Source organism: Delphinapterus leucas, chromosome 10 (assembly GCF_059928025.1).
Source record: "Delphinapterus leucas isolate spDelLeu-1000000601 "Yukka" chromosome 10, BTC_Dleu_Yukka2, whole genome shotgun sequence".
NCBI lineage: Eukaryota > Metazoa > Chordata > Mammalia > Artiodactyla > Monodontidae > Delphinapterus > Delphinapterus leucas.
Genome location: NC_143138.1, coordinates 64,534,712 through 64,549,912, shown reverse-complemented (window position 1 = coordinate 64,549,912; position 15,201 = coordinate 64,534,712). Strand labels below are relative to the sequence as shown.

The 15,201-nt window shown below is 47.2% G+C and overlaps 1 protein-coding gene across 10 annotated transcripts in view; it reads right to left on the bottom strand.

The window, feature by feature from the left end:
- Nucleotides 1-15,201, bottom strand: part of KLHL18 (kelch like family member 18) — a 71,580-nt gene that overhangs the window by 16,253 nt on the left and 40,126 nt on the right. For 9 of the 10 annotated variants that reach the window (XM_022573303.3, XM_022573302.3, XM_022573306.3 and 6 more), the window contains 5 exons: nucleotides 12,186-12,316; nucleotides 8,916-9,056; nucleotides 4,256-4,454; nucleotides 1,891-2,051; nucleotides 326-462 (listed from right to left, as the gene is read on the bottom strand). In XM_022573303.3, coding sequence (XP_022429011.1) covers nucleotides 326-462; nucleotides 1,891-2,051; nucleotides 4,256-4,454; nucleotides 8,916-9,056; nucleotides 12,186-12,316 — 769 coding nt within the window. The remainder of the gene's footprint in view (nucleotides 1-325; nucleotides 463-1,890; nucleotides 2,052-4,255; nucleotides 4,455-8,915; nucleotides 9,057-12,185; nucleotides 12,317-15,201) is intronic. The other variant, XM_089918096.1, reaches the window with a different exon arrangement.

Sequence of the window (15,201 nt, the reverse complement as noted above, 5' to 3'; positions counted from 1 at the left end):
GCTCAGGAACCAGGACCTGAGTTCTAGTCCTTGCTCAGAAAAAAGACTTGTGTGAACATAGCTAAAGTTCTCTGGGCCTCGACGTCCCCATTGTGAAGGAAGGGGGCCAGGCCTCTGGGGTTCTAGAGGTCCCTTTTGCATTGATATTCTGCTTCAATGGTATTAATATCTGACATGTGCTAACTGCAGAACAATTATATAAAATCAAGAGGGATAAAGGTGGTGACATCAAGGGGGAGGAAGCAGAGGGCCAGGCTAGGTTGTTTGGTGCTTCTTCAACCACGGCATCCAAGACAGGGTTCTACAAAGGGGAGCTGCAAGATACCTGCTGAGTTGAGGCCCCCCACGGCATAGATGAGCCCAGCGATAGATGTGCAGCAGCGAGGCCGAGTTCTGAAAGCTGGCAGGTGGGGCCGGCGCTCTGGCATGAGGTGATAGTCCTTTGCTTCATCCACCAGGTCCCTGGAATAAAGTGCAAGATGCTAGGACAGGAGGTATTCTCTCCACTTGGCCCACACTTGTAGGTCTGAGCCTGGCTCCCCCAACCACAACTGCAGGGGAAACATGGGAGGAGAAGCCTTCTGGAAGGTTTGGTCTCAAAGAACCCAGGTGAGTCCAGGGGAAACTATACACAGCTATTGGGACATGCTCAGCATTGGAGGGGCAAGATGAGCAGAGCCCATCTCTGTTAGTTTAACAGAAGAAAAACAGGGTGTTCCCTAAAATAGCTAGCCTTGGGGAGGTTCAACAAGCTGCTCGCATCCTGCTGCCACTCAGATCCAGCTCTTCCTTTCCATCCCTATGGCTCACATCCAGCAATTAACCATCTCACCCGGACTGTGGCAGCAGAAGCCAACTGCTCCTGAGAGACCTCCCTGCCTCCAGCCTCACCCCTCCATTCCAGCCTCCACACTGGGGTCCAAGCTGGTTTTCTAAGACCCTTCGAAAACTGCCCACTGCCTACAAAACAAAGCTCAAACTCCCCCAACAGCACCCTTGAGACTGCTCCTCACAGGGTCTCAGCTACCTCCAGCCACACCTCCACCCCTCCCTGACACACACACTTTCACGCTGCGTGGACCACGCCACTGACTCCCTCCTGAACCAGCTGTGAATATGAAGAGCAGCTTGAAGGAAGATGCGTATTTTCCTCTGCTGCTCTACTTTTATAACAATCCTTCTACAGGGCTGCCGTCTCCTGAGCTGTTTTGGTGGCTCTGCTGCACCCTGTTGTTTCTGATTTACTCTGGGTAACAGTTTTGCATGCTGCTAAACATGCCCCACCCCTGCCCATCACTGTAGCTGGGCAGACCCACCTGAGGCCAGCACACTGACTAATGTTTACTGAAGAGGATGAGGAGCCCCAGGAAGTCACCAATAAGTCAGCTGCTGGTGTGGACAGGGTCCGGGCAGGCAGTATAGACGCCTGTAGGTCCACAAACAGCTCAATGGAAGGAGATGCCAGAAAATCCTCAAATAACTTAGGGGAGGAAGCCCCTTTTGCCTTGATGCTCCCATGCGGCACATTTCTTTGCCCAAAGGTGAGAGACTCAGGCTCTTCCAGGTTCTAGACAGAAGGCAGATCAATCTGTGTGCTGTGAATTAAGAACGACCACTCCAGGGCTTCCCTGGTGGCGCAGTGGTTGAGAGTCCGCCTGCCGATGCAGGGGACACGGGTTTGTGCCCCGGTCCAGGAAGATCCCACATGCCGCGGAGTGGCCTCTCGCAACAGGAGAGGCCACAACAGTGAGAGGCCCGCGTACCGCAAAAAAAAAAAAAAAAAAAAAAGAACGACCACTCCAAATCCTTCCTCCCCCGAGCTAAGTGGCCAAGTTCTCTTCTCCGTCCAGACCCTCGGCATCATCCTCGTGCAGGCCCACCTCTGCTCACCTGCATTTGTGGCAGCAACGCACCAGGTCATCCTGCTGCACTCGGTCTGACAGGAACTGGGGCCGGCAGAGGGGCAGGCGGATACTGGACAGCAGCTCAGGCAGGCAGGGTCCCCTCTGCTCCCGGTCGTATCTGACCCAGGCCAACACGGCCTCAAAGACCTGCCACAATAGAGAGGGGAAGCTCTGGCGGCAACTCCTCCACCCAGAGGCCACACCCCTGTACCCCCCAATCTCAAACCCTCTGCTCCCTACACTGGGCCCACCAATCTTTCCTCCTACTTGTCTCCTGAATCCACTGTTTTCTCTCCACGTCCCCAGCTACCCCATTCAGCCCACTCTCTTGAAAGACAAGCCTAGGTTACTGCAACACCTTCCTGGCTTTCATTATGACTTCCTAACGAAAACCTGTCAAAGCTTCCTTCTTCCTTCCTGTACTGTAACAAAGTGCTGTTGACCTTCCCTCCCATTGCTCCTGCACCCTCTTCTCTAGCCAGGCCGGCTGTCCCCTTTACCTCGAATGCCCCCATCTCTTCCTTTCCATCTAAACCCATTCCCATTTCTTTTAAGGCCTGGATCCAGATCCGTGTTCTCCAAGGAGGCTTCCCTAATGGCTCTCGTCACAAGGATATCTCCCTCTAAAGCCCCACAGCCCTTGTAGAATGCATCACTGCAATAGATGTGAGCTGCCCTGGGTCATATTACCTAGTGGAAGAGCCAGGGACAGAACCCCTTGCTCTTGGGATGGGGTTCTTTCCTACAAATCTCAGGGCCCACACTGCTGAGCTCAGAGTTCACTTTTCTAACGGTCACTAATACGGAGGGGTGAGGACTCTTCAGACATTAAGGAAATAAGCTGAGTTGGGACTAACATCCCAACGGCTTGCCTCCTGGAGCCTGGGGCTCCTTCTGCCGAGGCACAGCTTCATGATAGGCCAGGACTCATGATCAACTGACCAGATGAGCAGAGGCCTTGCCGCAGTGGTGCTCTGGGTGCCTGCAAGGCCAGGTCCAATTCACCCCACATCCGACGCCCTTCACCACCCAGTCCTCGTCACCCTCTGCTCAAAGAAACGTTGACTCACTGTCCTCTTAAGACACCTTGCACCACACTTTTGTTGAACAGAAAGGATGTCCTTCACTCCTCTCCGGCTACTAACACCCTACACTCTCATTTAATCTTTTCTTGACCGCTCCAAGAAGATGTCTTCTTTGTCCTCAGAGGACCCTGTGATCACCCACACCTCACCTTGCCAATAGCTTCACCTCCTCTTCCATGCAACCAACTCCACTTAGCCTTGGACATGGCTCCCTCTCAGGTCCCCTGAAGCCTATTTCCTCACCTTTCTCTCACCCGACACGGATTCCAAGGGTCATTATTCCCATGCTAGTCTCCTATCTCTCTTAATCACACTTACCTGGAAAAAAATCTGTACCCTGGTGAAGTCCAGCTCTTTATATCCAATTCACCCCCTACCCTGCACCAGTATATGCCGCTGATAGAAAACACACAACAGGGCTGACCAGCTCATACTGAACTTGTGACTGAAAATCTCATCTGGCCCTGCTTCCTATCCAGCCCTCTCCATTTCCCGAGCTTCGTCCATTTACTCTCCCCCTTTCCTAGAGGACTGGTTCATACCTTTTCATCTCTCCTCAAACGTCTAACATTCCTCCCTCATCCTCACTCTCAGCTGAGAACACAGAAACAAACAAGAAGAGAGTGTGAATAAAAACTCCCGGCATCTCCCTTCCCACCCATCCTCCCCCTGCGCTGGGCATGTGCTCTCCTTCTCCCTCTTGTGGCCGTGGATGTGAACAGCCTAAGCTCCTCTCAAACACACACCCCGTGCCCTACACTCTGTCTCTTCTCACTTACCCCAGGACACCATTCTCCCTTTTCTCCTACATTACCAATTCTTCCCTCTCTTCCAGAAAATTCCCATCAGCACTCCAACTGTACTGTAATTTCTCTCATCTTAAAAAAAACAAAAGCCTCTTGACTTCATGTCCCCTGCCCAGCAACTGCCCCCACGCTCTACTCTCCTTTAGAGTAAGATTCTTTCAGAAAGTTATCTATGCTCATTTCTGGTTCACAGACACATTATTTCTAGTAGTAAATTTTGGAAATAACCTGAACATTGAAGATTGAGGGTCACAGGGTTGATAAAAATCAGCTGAATATTATTTAGACACTAAAATGTATAAAAAGTTTTCAAGAAAAATGCATACAGTATGATAAAGCAAACCCATAATAAACAACAGCTGCACATACACCATGATCTACATTTTGAAAAAAGTAAAACAGAAAACAAAGGTTAGAAAGAGCAGCAGCCCCCATGTCACCTCTGGACTGCTCTACAGACCTGCTCCTCTGATTTCACATTCAGCTCATCCCGAGACACCAGCTCAAGCACGTCTTCCAGGGGCAGGGCCAGGAACTCTTCCGACACGGACACCTCCACAAAGTGCTGGTGGATGAAGCTGTTGGCCGCGTCGTATAGCACGGCACACATCATGGTCTCAGCAAACTGGCGTACACCCAGGCAGTTTTTGGGGTGAAGCCTTTTGGCGTAAGAGAAGATAAAAAGAAAAAAGTTAGAGGAAGAATGTTATCTTTGATCATTCTCAAGTTGGTTCTGGGTAGAGTTACAGAATGGAAAAAAAAAACAAGCTCTGTCCTCAGCTTTAGTGGAAACCCCCTGTGTGACATCAGGTGAGCTTCTCTGGGACTCAACTTGTAAAGGTATAAAAATAAGGCAGGGGCTTTCCTGGTGGCGCAGTGGTTAAGAATCCGCCTGCCAACGCAGGGGACACGGGTTCAAGCCCTGGTCCGGGAAGATCCCACATGCTGCAGAGCAGCTAAGCCTGTGCGCCACAACTACTAAGTCTGCACTCTATAGCCTGCAAGTCAGAACTACTGAAGCCCACGCACCACAACTATTGAAGCCCGCACGCCTAGAGCCTGTGCTCCTCAACAAGAGAAGCCACCACAATGAGAAGTCCGCACACCACAACGAAGAGTAGCCCCTGCTTGCCGCAACTAGAGAAAGCCTGCACGCAGCAACAAAGACCCAACGCTGCCCAAAAAACCCCCAAAAACAAAAAAAACGGCAGATTATCCTCAAAGGAGCCTGCCTCTTGGGCCTAGTGCTCCGTGTGTCTATGTGAAGTGAGTTCTCTGGGAAGTCCTGGGAAGCAGCTCTCAGGAGAGAAGAATAGAGCACATACTGGAAAACTTTGCTTTCTTTCAGTGGTTGACATTCTTGATTGAATGTCCGCCTCTGGTCACCGGGAAGGCCCTGAAGATGTAGAATCAGAGTTTAAACCACATGGAGAGATGACTTCTTTAATATCAGAACCCTTACACTTTTTTCTTTCCTTTTTTTTTTTTTAAACAAAAGGAGGCTCTATGGGCCTGACTGTTCAGTCAACAGCGGCAGCTATCACTTATATGGCACCATCAGTGAGTCAAGTACTTTGCCAGGGTTTCTAGACACATTCTCCAGGATCTTTTAAACAACACTCCACAATAGTAATTGCTCTCATTTTTAGGTGTAAAACTGAGGCTCGGAGAAACTAAGTAATGTGCTCATCGTCCCTCTACAAGCAAGTGGTGGTGCTGAGATCGAACTCTGGCCTTTTGTGCACATTCCCACAGTCCCGAGACAGACCTGCACTCATCAGGGCCAGGGAAACCCAGGGTAAATTCTGACCCTGCCACACTGGGCAACTTGGGTGGATTCCTTAGGCTCCTCAAGTGTCAGTAATAGCCTCGCCTAGAAAAAGGTGATGACAACAGCTACTCACCTCCTAGGGCTGTGGCCATGACTAAGTAGGAATGTAGGAAATGCATCCGACATGGTGCTTGGTATGAAGTTAGCTTCTGGTTTAATTTATGTTTGTTTTTCTTACTACTATTACACCTGAGAAAATTCCAAATGAGCCCAATGTGGTTCCAAAATCTTGGTGACAGCAGTGGACCATGGGGGATATGGCTTTTCTTATTTTGATTTTGTGACTGACAATCTTGTGATGGGAGATGGTACATGTTAGATTAAAATTGCCCAGGTTTACTCTTCTTTGTGAGAACGCTTTCTCTTCCCCCTCTCCCCCATATTGATTTAAGGGTTACAGTAAGCTATACTTACTAATCAATATTCACCATTGCCCACTGCCAGTAGCAGACCTGTCAGGGACTGAAAGGGCAGAGCATCTCAGGAGCCTGGCTTTATAACTACTCTAAATTATGCATAGCTGTTGTTTCATTCCAGCCTAAACTGGCTCTGTCCGTTGCTTTGGAAACCTAGGCCATTTCCAAAGGCCAAGGAAGCATAAGCATTGAGCACCCCTGGGCAAGCAGCATGGCCCAGGGAGAAATACGGGACTCAGGGTCAGAATGTCAGCTCAGTCATCTGTCAAGTAACGTTAGCCTTTCTCCTGGTTGAGACTTGTTAAAAGCACGTATGGCAGATCAGATACGAGGACAGACCCTCCCTGGGCCTCTACAGCATGTGCTTCACTCATTCCTACTACTCTGACATCAAGTCAAGAGGAGGGTTCAAATACCACGGACAAGGAACTGGATAGAGTCCAAAGACGTGGGAAAGGATGATCCACTTTGCTGACTGGCACACATTTCCACCCTTTCCCTCCCAGGTTAGGATTCCTGCGCCTCACCTTTGGTTGTCTTTGACTGGCTTGGAATAACTGAGCACAAAACACACTTTCCACTGAAGTGGGCTTTCACATCTAAGAGGGTAGGATGTGGGGAGCCTGTCTGTAAGCCAACTGGTGGGGAAAAAGGAGGGAGAGCTGCCATGCAGGAGAGGGGACCATTCAGGAGAAGGAGGAAGACAAGAGGGACAATAACCCAAAGGGCAGATAGAGACCCATATCTGTCAACAGCCACTTCACAACCTCCTTCCTTGCTGACGTAGCTTGACAATGATAAGATGTAATGCTTTATCGGAGGTAGGAAGCAGTGACTTGAATTAAATAAGTTATTGGCTTGGTTCATTGACGCATCTGATGTTCTGATCCAGTTCTGAGAGAAGAATTTTGGAAAATACACACCACCAATCCTCACCTAAAAACAAGGAGGTCCATTCATCTGAAGGCTGGAAAAGGAGCCACAGAAAAAAATCAACCCCAACCTCATGGGAAAAAAAAAAAAAATCAGCAGGCTGAATATCTAACAGGCAAAATGGCCTCAGGAACTACTGTTCTAAGAACTCTGACGGCTTTGCAGCTTTTCTGTGCTCAGTCATGCCCTGTCCTTTTCACAACCGCTCAGGATGGTTTCCCTCAAGTCTTTAGTAATCAAACCTTGAAACTGAAGGGCCCACATGCTTGTCTTCAAGAACACACAGGAAGGGGGCAGCTGGGAGACTCCATCACACTGTGCACCAAGGCTCAGGGAGAACCACCCCCAGGAACACAGGCAGTGATGGTAGCTATTGAAAAGAAAACAGAAAGGCCAAACCTCTGGGGCCTGTGGCAGAGAATAGAAACAGGAATAAGGTGTGAGTTTAGGCTTCAGAAGGGGGCTCCCAGTGCTGAACAGAAAAATGTCAAGGACAGACTCGAAACATCAGGCTTTGTGCTTTAAGTACCTTTTCCTAATATGTCACTGGTGCATGTAAAAACTGCACTGGTCTAAAAATCACTTTTCTAAGCATCTTTTTACATGACACTACTTTATAACAGAGCCTGGATCCAGTGTTGACAGTGAGGAACTCAAAAGCCCCTAGGTGGAGCTGTTGTCCCCTTGTGAGAATGGCCAACTTCATCCTTTCCACAGGGCCTTACTTAGTCATTCTCCAAATTCTGTGGGAATACAGAGATGAACCAAGTCCAGTCTGTGTCCTTAAGCTCGCAAATGAGTAGGACAGACAGTGTGTGCCCTACAGCCCATCACACGCAGCTCTCTAGGCTGACCCAGAAGGCATCCTAGGGCAGGTCAAGCCAGGCTCTGGGGCTGCACTCACTACATGGTCTCCAGCTGCAAAACCCGAACAGGACCACCTACCTCCCAAAGAAACCAGCACAGAGTGCCCCTGCGTGTTAGCATCATTACCACGGTCGTTAAGACCATCTGCACACACAGCAGTGCTCACTGATGCCCGTGAGCACCACATAGGCAGGATGTGGACCTCAGGCAGGGTCCACAGAGCTGCTAAGTGAGTTGAGCTGGTGGAACAGAAATGGGGGATGGAGAGGTTGGCTCTAAGAGGCGATGAGGTTCAGGAGGCCAGGTCTGAGGCAGAGGAATGCTGGTCTTCAGGCCAGGGGCCTTGTGATCAGAGGAGATCAGGCGGAGCCAGGCTTTGGAGAGACCACAGACAGAGGGGCACTGTTCTGGTTTCTCCCTGCCTGTGTGTAGCCCAGCACTAACCCTCACCCCCAAGCCTCTAGTGGTTAAAGGCGGCTTTTACCTTGTGACTAAGAGCTCTGCCTCTTGACAGGGAGAAGAGCCTTCTTACCTGCTCAGTCCTCAAAAGGTCATGGCCAAGTACTGGACATAGGTAGGGGTATAATCCATGGTCCTTACTCTAAAGGAGCATATAATGATTGCTCCCAGGGGACTGAAGGGGACAGAGAATTCCAGGAGGTGAAATTTGGGTGGGCTCTTGCAGAGCAGAAGGAAAAAGGAAGGCCAAGAAATTCAAGGAGGGAGAAGGATCTAAACAAAGAGGGAGACAGCTATGGAACAGTTAGGGAGCACTGAATAAATCTGGTGGTGGCTGGTTAGATTGGACAGAGAGGACCAGAAGAAGAGGTGCATGTCAGACCAAGGGAGAGTGCAGGCAAGGCTCCATAAATCATGTTCCTGAAAGGTTCATCCCAAAGAGCTGGGTGCTGCTTGATATTGATTTCAAGAAAGGTCATTTCCGCAGTTATCTTCCCATCTCACTCCCTTCATGAGACTCTCCATGCCCCCAAAGACTCAGCAAACTGGCAGGGGATCCCAGAAATGACACGGTCTGCTCCCCGACACAGGCCAGGCCCATCACATCACCTCACCGTTCTCGGAGGAATGTGCAGCAGGCGTCTTTGATGCTCTGCAGCTGCAGGAAACTCGCCCCCATCAGCAACGACTGGACATTTTGCTGGTCAATGGCAAGGTGACCGTTGTAGGCAAAGTTGATCAGAGCTTCCAGGGCGCTAGAGGAAAGAGGACAGATGCTCTTCAGAGATGGTGTTCGGCCCACAGGATACTCAGGCCCTAAGTAAGCTGACATTGTTACTTGAGGAACGGATGGGCCCCGCTCTCAAATACATTTAGCCCATGCCCTTTGAGAATCTACCTGAATGGAATAATTACTTCACCACAGCTATCATTCTACTTCTTAGGTTTTCTTTACTGCCCAAATGATTTTATTATAGAAGGTTCTGAAAAGACAAAGCAATGACCCAGAATCTCACTACTGAGTCAACTGTAGTCATTTTTCTAGATTAATTTCCATTTCCTATTTGCCTGCATGCTTAAGTTGTATGGATATAATCATGTAATACTTATGAAGCCCTTTCCCATGTTTCTACACTGACTTCATGTTCAACTTTCTTTTTTTGGCCATGCCACGCGGTTTGTGGGATCTCAGTTCCCCCCGACCGGGGATTGAATGTGGGCCATGGCAGTGGGAATGCTGAGTCCTGACCACTAGATCGCCAGGGAACTCCCCATGTTTGACATTTTCAACGGCTGCTATACAGTAATCCAACATGTAAATGTGCTATAATTTATTTCCTTTATTGGTAAGCATAATAGCTTTTATAAATAACATTTTTGTATTATTTCTTTGGGATAAGTTTCCAGCCTGAGGTTTCCAACATTTTTTTCTGCCTTCCAATTCACACCAAGAATGAAATCCAAATTCTGTCTATAGGGCTGTATGTGATCTGGCCCCTTTCCATCTCTCTGACCTCATCACCTTCCACTCTTTCCCCCTCACTCTATTCCAATATGCTGAACACACTCTCACTTCAGGGCCTTTGCACTGCATACTCCCTGTTTGAATGGCTCCTCCCCCAGATGTCTTGCTCCCTCACTCCGACTAAGGTCTTGGCTTAAATATCACCTCATCACAGAGGGCTTTCCTGATCACCCTGAAATAGCACAGACCCTCACCATCATTCGCTAGCCTTTTTCTGCTTTACTTTTTTCACATCACTTTCACTTCCCGGCCATATCATGTATGTATTTGTTTACTGCCAGATGGCCACTACTAGCAAGCTGGAATAATAAGAGGTGCTTTCTATTTCCTCTACTATACCTCAGTACCTACAGCAGCACAGATCACAGGTTCTCAGTCTATCTGTTAAATGAAGCACTTGGACGCTGCATCGTGATTAGCATGGCTCTGTCAGACACAGACCTCAGAGATGAGAGTGTACAACTGCCCTTGGATATAGACACACTTCTATGTCTTTCATTACAAGTAGCTGGCCTGAGATTGCACCCTTGCAGTGGGTATACAGATCCTCTCCATGTACTGGAGCAAAATCACCTTCAATCAACCGGAAGGTACCATACAGTTTCCTAGCTCCTTTCCTTCAAGTTTTCACCACGGGGAGATTAAGACGTTAGGCAACAAATGACAGCTTACTGGCTAATATTTTGGAGTCATTGGTTTATTTATTGTCTCTCTCCCAACAAGAATCATCTTGCGTGTCCTGTTTGCTCTGCATGCCCAGACCCCAGAACAATGCCAGGTACATAGTAGGTGCACAGTGGACCCTTGGATGTAGCCTAGGTTATAAACACACAGCCTCAGTTCACAGACTTGCAGTAAAATCTTTTAAGTCATATAAATATGCCTTTTTCCTTTCAAGGCCCCAAAAGGCATAATGTGGAATGTTTATATAAAGCCTTCATAGAGAAGTCAGGAAAGTATTTCTGTAAAGAGGGTCTAGATGTAAGGATAACTTTAAGTAAGTGTGTAAATGATGCAATTTCAGGGTTTATAGTACTGCCTCCTGACCCTAAAACTCATCTAGGGCAGAATTGCTCAACCTCAGCACTACTGACATTTGGAGCCAATGATTCCATTATGGAGGGCTTTCTGGGACACTGAAAGACGTTTAGAGGGATAAACTCTGGGCTTGACCTCCTTGGACTTCAGTTTTCTTCTTTTTTAAATTTTACTTATTTATTTTTTTCGCTGCATTGGGTCTTCATAGCTGCGCGTAGGCTTTTTCTAGTTGCAGCGTGTGGGGGTTACTCTTCGTTGTGGTGAGCAGGCTTCTCATTGCCGTGGTTTCTCTTGTTGCGGAGCATGGGCCCTAGAGCTCACGGGTTTCAGCAGTTGTGGCACGCGAGCTCAGCAGTTGTGGCTTGTGGGCTCTAGAGTGCAGGCTCAGTAGATGTGGTGCACGGGCTTAGTTGCTCTGCGGCATGTGGGATCTTCCCAGACCAGGGCTCAAACCCGTGTCCCCTGCATTGGCAGGCGGATTCTTAACCACTGCTCCACCAGGGAAGTCCTGGGCTTCAGTTTTCTCACCCATCAGATAACCATGATTTCTGCTACCTTCTCAACCTGCGTCATCACATTAACAGCCAGTAGACACACGTGGCTAATTAAAACTAAATTTACTATTATGTATTATTTACTTATTTATTTATTTATTGGCCACACTGCGTGGCTTACAGGATCTTAGTTCTCTGACCAGGGATTGAACCCAGGCCCTCGGCAGTGAAAGCATGGAGTCCTAACAACTGGACTGCCAGGGAATTCCCCTAAAATTAAATTGAAATGAATTAAAATTAAATAATGTTTAAAATTCAGTCCCTCAGTCCCACTAGTCACATTTCAAGTGCTCAACAGCTACATGTGTTAGTGGCTACCAATTTGGAGAGGACAAACAGAACATCTCCATCGAGGCAGGAAGTTGGACAACAGTGGACAACACTGTTCTGGACTGATGGGAAGGGTAATGAATGAAGGCACTTATTTGAAAGACTAGTCTGCCAGCTAGAAAGGTTAGCACAGAAAAGTGAAGAGAATAATATACCACCAACTTTGTACCCAGTCCTAGTTTTAAAAACATATCTTGGACTCTAGTTCCTATGAGACGTGTTACTCTCATTGAGTTAAAACACATCAAAACTCTCCTTATTTTAACCCTGTCTCAGGCCACTGGCTGAGGTTCTAGCTTGTTTACTGGTCACCTACTGTGTGTGTGGAGCTGTGCTTGATACTGGGTCCTGCTGGAAGGCCCTCAAAGGGCACCAAACACAAGGCTGAAACTGCACCTAGAAAGCAGGTTGTGAAACCTGATGGAGGAATTTAGTACCTTGGGTCCATTCCTTGCATTACAATCTCATCCTGCTTGCACTCCATCATGTCATTTGTAAACATAGCGTGGAAATACGGGATTGAGGCTGCTAAGACGATCCGGTGAGCACTGAATTTGTGGTCCCCAATCTGCGGGCAAAGTAAAATACAAAGACAGATATTGAGGAATGCAAGTACAAAAACCCACCCTGCCCCTTCCACAGCTCAACTCTACGCCCACTGGAGTGGTACTGAAGGCATCCCAGGACGTGATAGCTGAGGCTTTTCATGGAGACCTTGAAGTATTTTAAACTCAACATACACGGTTATAGTAGGAGAATGTAGACAACACATTTTCATGAGGCATTATATTATATTTATTTATATGGCAATCTTCACTGCACCCCTCCAAACTCCCCCCACCAACTCAAAGACCTGATTTCTTGAACACTTTATCCTGATTCCAATTTTATTAGATGGCAGATGGAAGAGACAAAGTGGCCAAGAACGCCGAAGCACCTAACAGTAGGCTCCTCCAGAAGAGTAAACAGTGACAGGAAAAGATGAGGAGAAACAAGACCAAGCTTGAATAGGGGGTGCATGTGGGGATCAAGGACAGAGGAGGCATTGTGGGCACAGATGTTAGGGGGTCCCTGGGCACCAACCAGGCTGTGGTAGACCACAAGGAGCCCAGAGTCCTCTAAGAAACATGACCCTGGCAGCAGCAGCTGGAAGGACTGGGGCTGTGGACTGGCCAGTGCTCTGCATGGCCTGCAGGGCTCATGTGGACAGAGGCAGACTCTCTAACTTGTACCAAATGCTCAGGAACACATCCTTAGCCTGGGGAGCTCCGTAAAGTGCTTTCCAACTATCTGCCAAAAGGAAACTCCCTTTAACTTTGCCATTTATAGCTCCAAGACACATAAACATTTCCACTTCAGAATTTTCTACTCTTCAGAAAGAGCAAACAGTCTTTTTTTTCCTCCCCTTCACCTAAGTTCCACATTAGTGAAATGCCAGAGCCATCTCACTATCTGATGCTCATCTCTTTGTGTCGTATTTATTCAAGGATTCTAGCTCAGGTTCTGTCACTATGTCCTCTTTTTCACTGAACTTTAGGTTTATTATCTGTAAACTGTCCTTCAAGATCAAGCACACAACCATCCAAATACCAAAGGATCCTTACTAGATTCAGATTCTAGGAGTTCCTCATATAATCCATGTGTTGTCCTACTACCAGTGTTGGGGACATTAAATGGCTGCATGCTTTGAGGGTTTTTCATAATTAAAAAAAAAATCACAGTAATAAATGCAAATACTTCTTAAAGTTGTTCTACAAGGCTTATAACGAAAACCAGAAGTTTCTGGTTCCCTGATTTCTGCTCCCGGGGCAGCCACTTTCTTCTGGTATTTATCTCTATCTTTCTAAGTAATATGCCTCTAATATTATTTCTTGAATTTTCACTTTTAGTTATTACTTGTGGTAGTCAGCCTCCAAACAGCTCCCCACTCATCCCTGCCTTCTGGTATTCATGTTGTGCAGGTCCCTCCCACAATGTCTCAGGGTTGGTCTCTGTGACTGATGGAACGTAGCAGAAGTGATGATGGGATGTCACGTTAAGGCTAGGTCATATAACACACTGCAAATTCCTCTAATTGTCTCTCCTGGATCACATGCTCTCAGGGAAGCCAGATAACAACATATCCTGAGAGGCCCAGATGACTGCAGCCCAAGGTGACACCTGGACTGTAACCTCATGAGAGCTTCTCAAATCCTGCTTCTGAATTCCTGACCCACAGAAACTGTGAGACAATAAATACCTGTTATTTTAAGTCACTAAGTTTTGGGGTAATTTGTTATGTGGCAAAATATAACTATTACGTTACATATTTAATTCTTATGATGGAAGATTAGGATTTTGCTCTGACATGCTCTCTTCACATACTACTTCACATACTATCTCCATTTTCCCATAGAATTATGCCAAATTTTGGTCAAATTAACATTAAGAATTGCATTATTAGATCTACGTGAATACTATTTGTAGACAAGCCAGGATGTATACTATGATTACATTTCTTTGTTGGTATAATTTCTGTTTTCCCTGAAGATAATAATAAAGTGTACAACTCCCTTTAATATGTTCCATCAGGTACCCTATCAGTTTGTTCTTGTGACATCCATACTGGAACTGTCTTTCTGGGAATTCCTTTCCCCTTGCCTATATTGGAACTCCTGTTTCCTGGATCCCATTTAGTCCTCTTCTTTACTATTCCCTTGTTCTGGTGAAAAGTGTCTTCTAGCAGAGCTTCCTAAGAAAGGGTGTACTATAAGCTGTTTTTAACTCACAGCACTTCTTTCACGATATGTGTGGGCTTTGTTCTCACACCAACCAATTCTCCAACTTTCCAGACACCAATTGGTATCCTACAATTTAATTCAAATCTGACATTAACTACATAGAGTTAGTGCAGACCCCACAGGTTAAGGACTCAGTCCCACCAGACTGCCCCTGCTTCAGATGCTAACTGGGCCACTCATACTTCTGACCCGTCAGCTATAAGGTCAGGGTGGGGGAGGTGTCCCCAAAATCTCCTCTTCAGGTTTGATAATTTGCTAGAATGGGATTTTTCTGTAGGCATGACTGATTAACTCATTGGTGATCAACTCAATCTCCAGCCCCTCTCCCCTCCCCAGAGGCAGAGAGGTGGTGCTGAAAGTTCCAACCCTCTGATTACATGGTTGGTTCTTCTGGCAACCAGCTCCCAACCTGAAGCTACCTAGGGGCCCACAAAGAGTTACCTCATTAGTGTAAACTTAGCTGACTTCTCCTCTTACCCCTATCACTCAGAAAATTCCAAGGTTTTTAGAAGCTCTTGTGTCAGGAACTGAGAACAAAGGGCAAATATTACAACAAAAGATGGTCTTATTACCCCTACTACTCAGAAGTTATAATGATTTTAGGAGCTCTGTGCCAGGAACCAGGGACAAAGACCAAAAACATATTTCTTATTATATCACAATATCAGAGGGC